This window comes from Scleropages formosus, chromosome 12 (genome assembly GCF_900964775.1).
Source record: "Scleropages formosus chromosome 12, fSclFor1.1, whole genome shotgun sequence".
Lineage (NCBI taxonomy): Eukaryota > Metazoa > Chordata > Actinopteri > Osteoglossiformes > Osteoglossidae > Scleropages > Scleropages formosus.
In genome coordinates, this window is record NC_041817.1 from 557,773 (window position 1) to 574,683 (window position 16,911).

The window sequence follows — 16,911 nt, forward strand, 5'->3', positions numbered from 1 at the left end:
GTAGATTGACAGTTTATCGAATTTTGTAACAGGTAATCACATATCCTTGGCCATATTGTGGTGAAGTCCCCTTTAATTTTGGATTCAAGCCTGTCAAGTTGAAAAGGACTGAACCCATAGCAGGATCCTGCAAGAAGACAAATGTTCTTGCAAGAACCTTTAATTTGGTCCATATCATCCACTGCACTTCAGTACAATCTATCATCCATTGAGGATTGTAATGAAATTGGATGATTCAAAGACATTTCAAAAGCTAAATTAACTGGAATGCTGTCCTGTCCAAGGTGACACTGACTTGGACAAATGGTTCATGACAGTGAGTGAGTGAGTGAGTGAATGATTAAGGAAAGCCAACATTTTATAACTGTTGGTCACAAACAATAGTTGGAAAATCCTGCCTGATTCCTCCTAACAGAAGTGGTTTTAAAAAGCAGTCATTGCTTTCAAACTTTTAAAAATGAAGCTAAAGAAAATACACACACACACACACACACACACACACACACATTTTCAGAACCGCTTGTCCCATACAGGGTCGCAGGGAACCGGAGCCTAACCCGGCAACACAGGGCGTAAGGCCAGAGGGGGAGGGGACACACCCAGGACGGGACGCCAGTCCATCACAAGGCACCCCAAGCAGGACTCGAACCCCAGACCCACTGGAGAGCAGGACTGTGGTCCAACCCACTGCGCCACCGCACCCCCCGCTAAAGAAAATATAAGGATGCAAAGATGTTCTAATTAGTAAGCTATACATCTGGTCAGTCTAATAATGCAAAGTTCTAGTCCCACACATCTAATTTGAGGTACTTTTATAAATTCAGTGCCTAACTGCTGTAGTTCTGTAAACTGCATCAAGGAAAATCAGTCACCTTAATTACTACACCAAAGCTGTATACTATCTTTCACTTATTGTAGGGACCCATTTACATTTATTTGTTTAGCTGACACTTTCTCCAAAGCAACTTCTAATGAACTCTATGTAGCGTCATCAGCCCACACACCTTATTCACAAAGGTGACTTACACTGCTAGATACACTACTTACAATGGGTCACTCATCCCTACATCAGTGGAACACACACACTCTCTGTCACTCACACACTATTGGGGAACCTAAACAGCATGTCTTTGGACTGTGGGAGGAAACTGGAGCACACCCACAAGGAGAACATGCAAACTCCACACAGACTGAGCAGGGATGGAACCCACATCCTCTCGCACCATGCAGGAGCTATGAGACAACAGCACTACTCGCTGTGCCACCATACCGCCCACAGACCAAACAGAGGGAACTTCAATCTTCATCCCCAAAGAAATCAAGCTCAAATCTCATCTATGAAAACCGGGACAGAAGCTCCCAAACCGTAGTAGATTTACACTGAAACAAAGTTCGTTCACTTTCAGTTGTACTGCGCTCATCATTAACCTTTTTATGTAAAAGAATGAGCTCTTGGTCATGCTGAGCGCTCCTCTTTTCCCGGAAGGTGGGCGTTGGTTGCTGTCCGTGGTGCTGAGTGACGTATGACGGACGAGTGTCTTAAAAACAGCTTTTTTCAAAGAAATAATAATAATAATAATAATAATAAACAGCAATCCTTAAATCTTTTTCAGAAAAGTAGCCGTTTGCAGCAGGGGGTTACATATTTCACGAAACTCCTCCGAACGACGCAGGTCTCTTGCATGGAGGCGCATTTATTCGAGAAATATAACTCTGCTTACGAGTTATAGCTCTTCCAGCGCCTCGAGTAATATGAGTGAGCGATAACGGCCGAGAATATGTCATGTTCCAGGAACACAGCATCAGAGACTGTACCTCGCTTTGTCCTTTCAAGGGAAATCCGTTTACTTCTCGAAAGCTGCAGAAATAAACTAAAGGTAACGTTAGCGTAACGTTATGTGTGAGATGGGAACGAAGTGAGTTGTGAAATCATGTAGCCGTCGTAGAACCGCACGCGGATTTAAGGAAAACGTTCTTGGGAAAGACCAGAAAAAGCTCTACAACCACGCACTCGCCCCCCTTCTAGCATGGCCTTCTGTGCAAGTCCTCTCAGTGTTATTAATCCACGACAAAAAGGCCGAGAGAGCGAAAAGTCAGGGGTTATCACTCACATCGCACTTTACAGTAACGCATCCCACTAATCGGATAAATCCTGGGCTGTGCACATCTGTGCTGAAATAAATCTTGTAAAAGAAGCGCTGAAAGAGCGCTAAAAGAGGGCTGACAGAGCCTTCCCGGTGGCACAGGACAATTTGATTTTATGGGTTGAACAAGAATGAATAAACATGCTACTCGTATATGCGACAAGTTAAACTTACATAAACGTTATTAGCGAAAAGAAAAAAAATGTGACACTGAAATGTTGATTTTTTTTTAATAATAGTCGTACAATATTTCATTTTCATTTGCAAGACATTTCCATTATCATTACTCTTTCAAAGCATTAGAGTAAAATAGCTGCTGGATTATTAACTTTAAAGCAGATTCTGTGTTTTAAGAAAATTGTTAATTACCAACTTTCCATAAACGTCTAGCAAATCTATGTCGCTAGATCATCTCTTTCAGAAAGGAATATTCAGTTGATTATATATATCCCTTTCAAGTTCCCATACCAGAAGTATTTCAGTTTTATATCTGACTGTTTAAATGGTAACATTCAGATTCACACACAGAAAACACTGCGTGCATCAATAAATTCACATTTATATTCATTCAGCTTCTGTAGTAACTTACAATGTTACGCTACCTACAATTATTTACCCATTTATTCAGCTTGGCAATTTTATTTGAGAATTTATGCATGGTAAGTACCTTGGTCAAGGGTACTACAGCTGGAGGTGAGATTAGAAACCACAACACGAAAAACAGTGTCGACCGTCCCGCCAAATTAAGCAAAACCAGGTTAAACGAACGTAAGGGAAAAAGAAGCAAAGCTGAGTCATTACCTTGTTTGTCGTAGTAAGGTAGGAATAGCAGAAATCACGACAGATGCTTCAGCTATTAGAGAGCAGCAGCTCCGCCCTGGACAGTGGAAGCGCAGCAGCCCGCGCTGGTCACGCTGATGGCCGGAGCGCCCTGCCCGTTCGCACCCCAGCGCAATAGCGCCCAAAGACACTCCTCACGCCACAGCACACCTCTTTATAAGACATCGAGGCCCGGTGTAATTGGCTCATTTCTAGAAAGAAACACACAAAGACAAACTGAGATTTGAATAAACGAACAGTGCAACACACATAAAAACAAAACCTATAGACTATAGTAACATAGTACGACTCATTTTTTTTTTCGGTCTCTCACGTTAGACCCATCATCATGCCTGTGAGGGTAGCGGTTACAATAAGCTGCAATGCATTTTTATACTTTTTCTGCATTTCGGCTTGTCCAGGCTTTACCAGAAAGAAGAAGAAGAAAAAAAAAAAAAAGAACTCGGTATCATCTGGATGGATTATGAAAATACTGGAAAACTGAATACATTTTGTATGATTATTTTTTAAAGGAAAATAGTGTTGACTTGTAGAAACGTTTGAAAATGTGTAGTCTTCATAAAGAAACATCAACTGCTCAAAAACCGGGCGGAAGTTAATAATGAGAGCACGAGAAACCTGTTGCTCGAGTCGAATGGGATACGGTATGAGTACATACATAGTGCGGATGGCCGCATTAATTCCCAGTGTTTTTTAAAAGAACAATGTTATTAAACAGATCCATGGCTGTATCACCCTTGAGCAAGGTACTTACCCTAATTGCTCCAGTAAAAAATTATCCAGCTGTATAAACGGGTAAATAACGGTAACCTCAACACTGCAAGTCGCTTTGAAGAAAAGCGTCAGCTAAATGAATAAATGTAAATGTAAACGACCAGACTTCAGAAGCGGCTGAATTTCTGGTTAATGAACACACTGAGTTTTTAAGTGGCTTGTCAAGGACCAAAGAAACCAGAATGCTACTGAAGTCAAATGTGCACGTGCGGATATACAGGAGAACACTTACACCCATTGTGGGAACACGCACCCCTCCCTTCTTTTCTTTTCTTTTCTTTTCTTTTCTTTTCTTTTCTTTTCTTTTCTTTTTCTGTGCCAGACGTCAGCAAAGGACCGACGCACTTTCCTCACCCGGCGCGCAGACTTTCCATTGAGCAGAGCTCAGAGCGCCAGCGCAGCCAGTGAGACAGAGATCATCTCCGCGCACGTTCGTTGGGAATAAGAGCGATTCCCTCTCCTGGGAGGGTGGAGCACCCAACAAGGACACCTCGATAATGATCCCGTGTGAACTCGAGAAGAAAGAGGCTGCAAATAGGGTGTAGGTGCCTTAATCACTTTTACCATAAACTACGTGACATGATGATAAACAGACTACTATGGAAATTATTGGAAAACTCTCTTCCTGAGAGGAACGCAGAAAAGTGGATCTTGTCCAAAAACTGACATGTACATTAACTAAGTGGAGATGTGTCATACACAGCTGTAAAGCGTTTCCAGCTGCGTTTTACTCTCATCTTTTATCATCATGCCGTACACCGCAATCTGTGGCTTTCATTTAAACATCACATGTGCCTGCTGTTATTCGCTCCATAGAAAAGGGTCAAGACATAGCAATAAATAAATCACACTCTCCTCAGGCCTGTAAATTTGTTTAAACACAAATACACACTCTATGCATGTACAAGCATCCTGTGAAAGTAAAAGCGGGGATTTGTTGAAGTGACGCGCGCAGGCTACCTGCCACGCCTTCAAGTACATAATCCGAACTGAAATCCATACGTTCAGAAAGTGTTTGGTTGTGAAGGATACCGGTGACACCTGGTGGATATAGACAGCTGCACAGGCTCTTCTTTAAAGACCAAAGGGAAGGGAGCTCACATGAGGTGTGCACACACCTAAGGCTGATTCAGGGGGCTGCCACTATGCGAAAAATTTAAATTTCTCACAGCCTTTGCCTATAAATAATCATAAGTGCAGCATGATTGTGATTCAGCTGCCAGATGGTTTGCCCAACAGCCTTGTGTGTCGCTTCCCAGCTGGCTTGTCCTCCTGTCGTGAACTATCTATCAAGCTGGACAACTCACTGATTTTGTCTACCTCCTCGGCTAAGAGTCTGGGAGTGATGACTGATTTAAGTATATCATTCTCTCAGAATATCGAAGCCACAACCCGGATCTGCAGATACATCTTGCACAACAGCCGCAGGATCCGTCCTTATCCAACAACAGACTGTGCAACTACTTGTCCAGGCCATGGTGACATCCCGTCTAGACTACTACAACTCTCTCCTGTGTGGTCTTCCAGCTACTGCCATCAAACCTCTACAGCTGATACAGAATGCTGCTGCACAGGTTGTGTTTGACTTGCTGAAGCCTTCCCACGTATCTCTCCTCCTCGTCTCTCTGCATCGGCTTCCTATAGCTGCCAGGATCAAATTTAAGACCCTGGTTATAGCTTATAAAAGCATCAGTGAAGCTGCTCCCAGATATTTACAAATCTTGATCATCTGCTATACCCCAACCAAACTGCTATGCTCCTCCACCTCTGCCCGCTTGGTGGTCCCATGCACAAAAGGTAAAGCATGAAGGTTCTTGATTCTGACTCCATTGTGGTGGAGTGACCTCCCCCTCTCACTCAGAATTGCTGAATGTCTGTTCACATGTAAAAAGGTCTTAAAAATCACTTTTTCCAGACTTAACTTCTCTTAAATTCATGTAATGTGTAAATGTTCATGCTCTATAACTTTGAGATCATCCCTGCTAAACAATGGATAAATCTTCACGCAACTATTCTTATAATGTAACGTAAATCTTTATATATATATTCGGATAAAGTTTTATGCAGGTACTCCTGTGATGAACATTGGTTCATATGGTGGAAAGAAACAAACTAACTGTACTTAAGAATCACGCATCTGCATCCAAGTCTCTCTTTCTTCTAATGTAATGAACACATTGTATTTTCTATGAGATGTACATTGCTTTGGAGAAAAGCGTCTGCTAAATGAATAAATCTAAATGTGTTACCACTGTTTCAGAAATGGTCCTGTTGATATCTATCTCTCAGCTCTGTAAAAATAAATTGAACTGAACTGAAATTGAATTACCAGGTGTGAAAAAGTACAACACGTGAGGTCATCAATGACCAATACAACAGTGAGCATGCTTTCTGTCAAGATGATGTTTTGAGCCTGTATTCAACTGAAAACAACACTGCATGAGAAACCACTTTCTCTGTAGACCAACTGCAAGCAAACCTGACATGGTTCAGAAGGGTGAACTGCAGATCCACACTGAATTTTTTTTTTTTCCTGAGGATCTCTAAATGTCACGGGGTTGCTAAGCAGCATAAAAAGAGCTCTAATCCCTTGCTTTGTGGCTTGTTACTAATTTAGTTGGAGGGGGTATATCTGCAAGAATTTAAATGGTGAGTGTCACAGTCCAGTCTACCTGTAAACCTGAAACACACATGTTTGTGTGTCCTTGTGATGCTGACTGATGTGATTTTAATTTGAAATTATTAGTTTTAAATTATATTTCTCATTCAGCTTTCATACAACTTTGAATAAATACATCATACTTATAACTTTTCTTAGGAATACTGTGTAAATACCCATTGAAACCTGACAAACCAATTTTCAGTGCAAGACAAGAGAAATGACTTATCTATTGCATGTTTGTAATAAGTATTTAATATTTTATATATTATTTTGTTAAAATCCAAAGCAGCTGGTCTGGTGTAATCCTATTAGATCAACACAAAGCCGTTCAAACAAGGCAAAGTAACAGAACCAGAAGTAAAGCTATTTTCTAGGTAAATGCATCACGTAGTCAAGGGCTCACCCATGACAAACCATGCACTGTTTGATATTTACAGAGCTTCTCTTGTAGCCCTTTCAGCAGCCAGTCTTCTATGGGATGCATTATATTTAAGGCAGGGGATGCAGGGGTGCGGTGGCACAGCGGGTTTGGTCAGGTCCTGCTCCTTGGTGGGTCTGGGGTTTGAGTTCTGCTTGGGGTGCCTGGTGACAGACTGGTGTCCTGCCCTGGGTGTGCCCCCAGCCCCATGCACTGCTGGGCTAGGCCCCAGTTTGCCAGGACTCTGCTTGGGACAAGCAGCTTCAGCCAGTGTATATATTTAATGCACACATACAGACCATATATTTGTGTGAAAGTTTTCAACTTGACCTCTATGTGGCTCATTAGAGCTCTAATGTCACTGATTTACTTTTAGACTCGAAAGTTCAGTGCGCATACAGACAATGTATTTTGGAGGTAAGCTAAGTTAATGGTGTTTGCTCAGTCCCAGCATGTTTGATTAGCCGGAGGCCACAGCAGCCGAATGAAAGTTTGTATAGGGCCAAGTTGTAGATGGGACACATGCGTGTTGCAGGGTACACACTCACACATGCCCAGGGTGGTGACACATGCATTGATCCCTTATTGGCAGCAGCAAACCCCATATGGACAGGTGGAAAACATACAATTGCTATGTAAGCAGTGCTGGATTTGAACCCTGTACGCAGGAGCCTTGATGTCTCATCAGACATACTGTGCCACTCTGTTTTACTTGACCTCCTATTTAAATAAACAGTGAAATAGCATTTTGGATAAAACCATTTTCTTACAAATACGTGACTGTGGCAGTTTAATTGCTCATTTGTTTTCAAGTGCAGTCCAAAACTTTCTCTGCATCAGTTGACTTTTCATTAGTGGTTGTTTCTAATTGTTGAACCTCGTTTTCAGGAGAAAGGCCACCTGTTAAAGAATCAGCACCTTGCACTTTATCAAGTCATGTTTACAATCCATTCCTCTTTCAGGAGATAAAGGCAGGAAAGAGAATTGTTTTGTGTGGTATTTTTGTAATGTCCTGTTCACAGGAAGAACTTTCATTCCAGTGTTATAATTTTGATGTCTCACAACAGCAGGGCTATGGGTTCAGACATAGGTTCGAATGTGGCTCAGTCTGTGTGGAGTTTGCATGTTTTCCTCATGTTCATATGGGATTCCTCTGTGTGCTCCAGTATCCTTCACATTCTTGAGTCTTGTTTTGGGTGAATTGGTGACTCTAAACAGCTTGTAGTGTGTATATGCTAGTGAATGAGTGTGTGTGATTGCCCAATGATGAACTAGCATCCAATCCAGGGTGTATCCTACCTCATGCTCTATGCTTCTGAAATAGGCTCTGGACCACAATGACCCTGCAATTAGACATTTGGTTATTAATTATGAATGGGTGGATGTTATAAAACATAACTCCGACCTTGAAAACACTTTTGTTATACCCTTTATTTTATTTTAGGCTTTCGCAACAGAAGTACATAGAGGGTGAACAGCATGAGCTGTAGGACCATGCTTGGTTTTGCTGACAGAAAGTAAGGGTCACACTTGAGGACTTTGAGATGTTTCCTATTTGGTTTCTGTAAAAGAACACGCACACAGACACAGACACACACACACACACAGTCAGAGAGAAAGGGAAATCTGTGTGATCCCCAACATTCACACAGCCCTTACCCAAGTCACATGAGTGATCACACACTGACACGACTTTACACATTCATTACTGTGTCCAAGTACTTGGCGCGCGCGCCGCTAGGTTCCATTTATGTTAAGGACAACAGAGAACATACTGAATTTGCTTATCACACTTGTTCTAAGTACAGTTTCCCCGCTATATCACGATGTACCTCTGGCTAGTGTCTCATACTACTAGTATCTAAGCTGTACTTAACCCAAAAAATGTTGAAATCACGAGATTTCAAGACAAAACTGGAGCTTTGTTCAGTTCATAATGGGAACTCTTCCAAGAAAAAAGCGGACACGGTACAAAGCAGCGATTGTGCGGAGATGTTCCGAATGAAGCTTCATACAACAAGTGAACCCATACAGGAAAAAAAGGGATTAATAGATGCGCCTGCTTTAACGATCATGTATCATCTATTTAATGTGAAGCATTTAAAAATACACGAGCTCGACACTTTGCAGCTCTTCCAGGGCTCCGTTCGAATCTATTTCAAGTCCCGTGTTGGTTTCCTCTTGAATGAATGAAAATGAAGAGTAAAGGGGCTTTTCTGCTTCTGGTGTCATCGCGGATACGCAACACTACATACCACGCATGCAGGTGTCCTTATTACAGACATCCTTCCTATACCGTATAGTATACGATTTTTTTTGCCCATACACATACCTTTGAATGAAAAGAATTCCAGCACATGATGATCCTCCTGGCAAAAAAAGTCAGGAGATGAGAAAAAAACATGTTTTTGTATTCGTTATTATCAGACCCGAATAGTGAAATTTCACAATGCCTCATTTGCACCTATGAGATGATTAAGGGATTATGGCAGAGCTGAAGGGCAGCGCCAGCGGTTTACTCCTCAAACTTCAGCCCTCGCTTTTACAGCGTCCACCATAGCAGCGCACGCCGACAGCGAGCGAGCGGTAACGCGCACGCGTACTGGCACTGCCCCTGGGCAGCACGAGCGCGTCGCGCGCCGGCATGGCGATCGCGTAGGCGGGTTCAGCCACTCCGCTGCCTCCTCTTCTTCTCCGTCGACGGCCGCCGAGATGCCAGTGAAAGTGCTTTGATGTCCCCGCACCCCCGACGGCTGTACCTCGCTCTCTGTAAATCCAGCATGGAGGGCGAAAGTGGGTCCGATCAGCAGACGGAGACGCGCGGCGCGACTCAGAAGGTGGGCACAGCAATTTGATCTCTCAGTCTTTTCTGCTACAGAAACTTTTCCCGTTCAAAGTACAGCCCGCGGATCGGTGCGCTACCGGATTTTTTACATGCCGGTTGTATTCTCAAGTGTCCCCGTCTCTGTCTGTGTGCGTTGCAGAGCGACACAGATGATTATAGAAAAGCGTTGCTTTCCTCGCAAAAGAATAGTCCTGGAGGAGCGGCAGGAAGGAGTTCCATACCATCAGCCTGCTTCAATTTCACAAACTCCATCATCGGCTCCGGAATTATAGGTACAAAATCCCAGTGCCTTTTTTTACAATGTGACATTTGCTATAAATATTGTCAGAACGTTTCCCGGAATGTTTCCCATGATTAGTTAAAACACACATTCATGCTGAAAGTGGACTTCTTCACTGCTGCTGGTCATGTGTGGTTTTCAGGGCTGTCATGATTTACACGTTGCTGGGTGGAGTATATAACTGTATCGCTGGTGTGTGTAAAATATTTTGATTGGCCATTCTATGTTCAATTTCATACTAGTAATTTTAGGAAGGATAATTAAAAAAGACCCCTGTAAGCAGTGACGTCACTAGGTTGGTGGCACCCAGTGCGGTAACTCATGTGTTAACCCACCCCAGACCTCCTCCGGTACCAGACCATACAGAATCCTTAGTAATGTTTTTTTCTACTGATCTATGTTACTCGTAAATTGTAATTCCCGTATTTCACTGAATGTAATGGCAACAGCAGCAACATAAACACACACACAAAACACTGGCTGAAGCCACTCGTCCCAAGTGGGGTCACGGTGAGCCGGAGCCTAACCCGGCAACACAGGGCATAAAGCTGGAGGGGGAGGGGACACACCCAGGACGGGACGCCAGTCCATCACAAGGCACCTCAAGCAGGACTCAAACCCCAACCCCAGACCCACCAGAGAGCAGGACCCGGTCAAGCCTGCTGCACCACCGCGCCCCGCAACATAAACAACTAGCAAAATTAAAATTACAACATTTATGGATACTATGTAGCGTTACCAGCCCACACACACCTTATTCACCAAGGTGACTTACACTGCTAGATACACTACTTACAATGGGTCACTCATCCATACATCAGTGCAACACACTCTTTGTCATTCACACACTATGGGGGAACCTGAACAGCATGTCTTTGAACTGTGGGAGGAAACCGGAGCATTAAATTAATGTGGTTAAAGTGAAAATTCGGTAAGGAAACAAAATTCGAAGTAAGAACTCCATCAAAATTATGCTTATTTTAACGTTATTGATATATGTTCACAAAAACAAATTACCACAATTATATTGTAGCTGAAACACCAGAAAATTTGTCAAAATCAGCGACTATAAAAACACCAGCAGCAACGAAAACAGCAGTACGTGCTCGTAGCGCGTGCAGACGAAACCACGTGATTCGAAGCGTCATTGTAATTGGGTAATAATGAGAGCTCTGAGCGGAGCGCATTGGAACGTTCAAAAAGTAAATTTGCATAGACTTGTACCCTTCTAGGTATATTGATACATGTAAACTGGGTTTACGAAAAATGTTTTTTTTCTTAGAATTAACTACAGATATTTTTTGATAAGAAATACATTTCTGCTGAAACACACACACACACACACACATTTTCAGAACCGCTTGTCCCTTACGGGGTCACGGGGAACCGGAGCCTACCCGGCAACACAGGGCGTAAGGCCGGAGGGGGAAGGGGACACACCCAGGACGGGACGCCAGTCCGCCGCAAGGCACCCCAAGCGGGACTTGAACCCCAGACCCACCGGAGAGCAGGACTGCGGTCCAACCCACTGCGCCACCGCACCCCCTTTTCTGCTGAAACACTGCACAAAAATTTTAGACAATCATTTTGGTGTCACCCCATCTGATGGTGTTACCCGGTGCGGTCCGCACTCCCCAATCCCCCCCGCACCCCCCCTAGTGACGTCACTGCTTGTAAGAACACTTTTGGTAATGAAGTGGTGAAGATGACTAAATAGGCCTGGCTGACCATCAGTAGGGGGCACAGTGGTGCAGTGGGTTTGACCAGGTCCTGCTCTCTGGCAGGTGTGGGGTTCAAGTCCTGCTTGCGGTGCCTTGTGATGGACTGGTACCCTGTCCTGGGTGTGTCCTCTCCTCCTTCAGCCTTACTCCCCGTGTTGCTGGGTTAGACTCCGGCTTGCCGCGACCCCATTTGGGCCAAGCGGTTTCAGTCATTGTGTGTGTGTGACCATCACTAGGCTGCCTGTCACTGGGAAGTTGGTACAATACTGTCACAGAAGCAGTGTTAAAAGGTGTATCCTCATCTTCTATGCCTTTTATTGCTGCCCAGGTCTCCCCTACTCTATGAAGCAGGCAGGCCTTCCTTTGGGGATGATTCTGCTCATCATAACTGCCTGTATTACCGGTGCAGTATATTCTTCATACTACAGCATTCATCAAGCTGATGCCCTTAAGTAAAGAAGTGAAGATGCTAATAAAGTGTTTATATTTGCCATAGTACATTTGAATGTACAGCTCTGTTTTTAATGCAAAGACAAAATGATATGGTGTCTGGGATGTTTATATGCTAAAACTGATCTTCTGGTCTCTATTGCAGACTACACAATCATACTGATGATTAAAGGTGGCAATCTCTCAGGAGCTTGGAGTTACCAGTCTTTAGTACAAAATACTTTTGGCTTTACTGGATATTTAATTCTGTCTGCTTTACAGTTTTTGTATCCATTTATTGGTAAGATTTTAACAATCATTATATAATTGTCATTATTATTAACAATCATTATCAAATAGAAATAAAATACTAACCAATTATGAACTGCAGCAACATAAATACAGGATTAAAAAATAGAATATAACTTTGTACTATGAAGTTTAATAAAATGAGTGGTTTAACTCCCTGAATGTGTCATTTTACCAGGTTTGATGCTGAGACTCACTCTTCTGTCTTTGTATGCTGCATTGACTCTAGCTAAAGTTTAGAACAGGCTTTAACATCTTAACATCTCTCACTTCTTTAAATTGAACACTCTGTGTTTTGAAAATATTGTATTTTATATTTTGCACAGTATTTATTGTATATTTACACATTTATATTTTGACACGTTAATGTAAAACTTTAAATACATATCAGACTTTGTTCAGAGGAAATGGCGAAATACTTAATATTGAGAACTAAGCATACTGAAATGTTGTGAGTGAAGAATCCTAAATTCCATATCAATTTGTCAACCTTTAGCAATGATCAGCTACAACATCATCACGGGTGATACACTGACCAAAGTATTCCAGAGAATACCTGGAGGTATGTTATCTTATTTTCTTGACACATGACTGATATAATGCATACAGTATTTAAAGAAAGGCAAATTACATTTGTTTTCATTTGATTTCTCAATATTTACATTTTTAAGACTACATATATTATTCTTTAATTAGTTGAAAATGTTCATTAAAATGTTATATTGCTTCTTTTTTATCATTTTCCTTACAGTTGGTCCAGGTCATATTTTGGCAGACAGGCACTTTCTGATATTAATTACAACCGTACTCTTCACGTTGCCTCTATCTCTTTATCGCGACATATCAAAACTTGGGAAGGTAACTTTTGGCTGTTTATGTTGCCGTTAGCTTAAATAGCATGCATATGAATGTTTTGAATCAATGTCCCCATGTCCCCATCTTTTCACAGGTGTCACTGCTCTCTGCAGTGCTGACTCTTGCCATACTTGTCACTGTCATTATCAGAGCAGCAACACTCGGACCAAAAATGTAGGTTCTTTTGCGCTATTTCGGATGGCAGGGGTCATACATTACTGATTTTCTATATCAGTACATTTTGTCTGTTTTGCATGTCATTATTTAGACAATATGGTTCACAACCAAATTTTCCGTTATTTATTCTGTCACAGAAATTGTTGCTTGTTGACTGAATACAAGCTATACAAATGAAACGTGCTGAAAATATTGAATGTATGTAATTGCACACACACACACACACATTGTCTGAACCGCTTGGCCCGTACGGGGTCGCGGGGAGCCAGAGCCAAACCCGGCAACACAGGCGCAAGGCTGGAGGGGGAGGGGACACACCCAGGACGGGACGCCAGTCCATCGCAAGGCACCCCAAGCAGGACTTGAACCCCAGATCCACCGGAGAGCAGGACCTGGGCCAACCCACTACGCCACCACGCCCCCAATTGCACATTCTTTTTTTAATAAATTTTCAAATTAACAAAACGAAGTGAATGGAAGGAAAAGAACTCAAATTACTGTAAAATTCATTTATTATAGTGTAACTCTGTTTCCAGACCACCTGTGGAGAATGCGTGGGCTTTCGCCCACTGGAATGCAGTTCAAGCTATGGCTGTCATGTCCTTCGGTAAAGCCCTACTTATCCATAGAATTCCAGCTAAGCAAAGCATTTCTAGATGTTGCTATATATATTACAAGTACCCCGTAGTCATTTTCACCTTTGTCTTCACATTTGATGATGATTTAGCCGTTCAGTCGAGGCCGACTTTTGGTCACTTTATAGATCGTCGTTCTTCATGCTTTACTGTTTTTGACCATGTCTTTTAATTCGATTGAAGACGTTTGGTTGTGATCCATAAAGTATTTCGGCAAAGATAGTGGAGTAGTTTGCCATTGCTTTCTCCACCCCTCTCCATTTATCCGGGCTTGGGACCGGCGTGTCGCTGTTGCCAACTACACCGCTGGGTTGTCTTAACATTTAATTCCATAAAAACGTGATTATTAGTCACACTGCATGAAGTGCTCCAGTCTTCAAGAATTTTCCAGAGGAAACCACATGAATCTTTAATTCTCAGTTCTGAGATGTTTTTATAATATTAATATCAATTAACACAATAAAATAACATAATCCGTATTATTTTTGTAATAAACAGTGAATATGTTTAAAATCGAGAGTACATTATATTTAAAAATGGAACACGAGGAAATATTGAGAATGAATTTTTAATTAACTTTTTCTATCTGTGTCCATTGTCTCTTGCAGCCTTCATTTGTCATCATAACAGCTTTCTGATCTACAGCTCCTTGGAGGAGCCGACCCTCACAAACTGGTCTCACGTCACGCACGTGTCAGTTGGCTCCTCTGCGTTTGTCAGTTTGCTGTTTGCAGTGGCAGGCTATGCCACGTTCACAGGGTACACACAGGGTAAACACCGAAGGATTCAGTGTGATCCAGCTGCATTCACATTTCCTGTTCCACAAAGGAAAAGCACTTCTGTTGTCTGCCAACAGCAGCTGTGACCCACACAAAATATTTATTTCTCTTTCTGTTTTTTTGTTTATTTGCTTGTATGTTAGGTGATATATTTGAAAACTACTGCCGGAGTGATGACCTGGCCACGTTTGCTCGCTTCTGCTATGGAATCAGTATAATAACAACATTTCCCCTTGAATGTTTTGTGACACGGGAGGTATGATTCTGGCATTATATATTTATATCAAAAATGGATTATGTTCTTAAGACGACAGTGAAGACTATTAAATCCAGGAAAATGTATAATTAAAAGTCCATTTTAGTAATATGTTTAACCTTACTGAGTCTTATTTAATAGTTGACTTAATTGTGTTACTGTCAATGATCTGCTCCATTTCTTCTACATTTTTCCGCAGGTGGTGTCAAATGTGTTTTTTAATGGCGTGCTCACCAATATTTCCCATATTGCTGTTACCATGGTGATAATAGCAGTGTCCACGGCAATATCCCTTTCCTATGATTGTCTGGGCATTGTTCTAGAATTAAATGTGAGTTGAATAATCAGGGGAAAGAAGTGGATGGAGGTGGGGTGCTAGATAGGGGTGGCGGAGGGGGACTCTGTGCATGAAACATGAATTTGATAGTGTTACTTTTTAAGCTGTCAAGCTTTTGAAATAGTTTCCATACCTTTGGAAAGCAACACAAGTTCTAAGTTTATCAAAGTGTGAGAACTTGGTTATCAATAATAGATTTTCTACAAGACTGAGATGCATTCTGTTTTATGTATAGCCCAGAGTAATGTGATTGTGTGTTTCAGGGTGTGCTGAGTGCTATCCCCCTGATCTTTATCATCCCTTCTGCGTGCTATCTCAAGCTGGCGGGTGGGCGGTGGTTTCAAGGGAATAACCTCGTGTCCTGCATCATCCTGCTGGTGGGCATGTTTATCATGATCGTTGGATTGATCATGACGGTCATGTACCCGCAGGACTGTTCTCACGGAGCAGAGATGCCCTACTGCTCCGCAAACTTCACCGTCCCAAATGCAACACTGTTCAGTAACGGACAGCAGAGCGTCAACCTCACTCAGAAAAAAGGCATTTTTTAAGTACCAGTGGCAGTCACAGTTGTTGCGACTCACTGTGGTTTGGTGCTGCTTTTTCCGCATCTACAATAACCAGATGCAGACTTTTACGATATACTGATTAAATGAGTCAGTGTCTCTCCATTGTCTTTCCTGTATTGTTTAGATTTCATAGTTGGGTTTTATAAATGAAGCAACATGTATGTAGACAAACACACACACTAATAAATCCCTGATATGTTTCAATCTTGCGGATTTGATCTTCAAGCGTAAAAAATGGTAAAGTGAAATCGCACTTTGTGCACATTTGACTTATGTAGGGTCTGCTTCGCATGGTGTTTTCTTGGGGGGGAGGGGGGGTGAATAATGCACCTGAACACACTTGATCTTATAGAAACCCTCTGCTGGGGTCTCTTGGTGGGCCGATATACAGTACCTTACTGCTGCTACTTCAACATCTCTCTCTTTCCCACTACACTACACTTCGCTCTTGTTTTCTTTGTAGGGAAACGTACTCGATGACAATGTATTTCATGTCCAGGTTTATTATTGTATGGTTTTTTTTTTTGTAAACTTAATCTTATGGCACCAAATCCCGTGAGGTTTGCATGGTGTGCATTTGGGGCGTTACGCGCTGGTTGGTGCCCAGATCCTCGGGACGCCGCAGCTCTACACTGTTATACTTTGATGTGTGACCCTCTATTGGGGTAAAAGAGAAAGCGACACATTCCTGCCACAGGACGGCGCTATAAACCGTCAAAGTTGAAAAGGAAGCAACGTTATGCGTAAATATTGGTGAAATTCATAAAAAGCAGTAAAAAACTCCGTGCTTCCAAATTTTTATTTACTCTTTGGGTGGGTCGGGAATTAGTGAATTTATCAAGTGGAAAGAGTCATAGTTTCCACTGGTAAAGTGAACGCTG

The 16,911-nt window shown here is 42.3% G+C and overlaps 1 protein-coding gene across 1 annotated transcript; it reads left to right on the top strand.

Annotated features, from left to right (window-relative positions):
* The first annotated feature begins 9,465 nt into the window (after window positions 1-9,465).
* Window positions 9,466-16,199, top strand: slc38a11 (solute carrier family 38 member 11). The gene is made up of 12 exons (XM_018741549.2): window positions 9,466-9,675; window positions 9,823-9,955; window positions 12,013-12,087; window positions 12,280-12,414; window positions 12,919-12,984; window positions 13,174-13,280; window positions 13,372-13,451; window positions 13,991-14,061; window positions 14,698-14,859; window positions 15,012-15,124; window positions 15,324-15,455; window positions 15,725-16,199. The coding sequence occupies exons 1-12, from the start codon at window positions 9,571-9,573 to the stop codon at window positions 16,010-16,012; spliced, it is 1,467 nt and encodes a 488-aa protein (XP_018597065.1). The 5' UTR covers window positions 9,466-9,570; the 3' UTR covers window positions 16,013-16,199.
* Window positions 16,200-16,911: the final 712 nt, after the last annotated feature.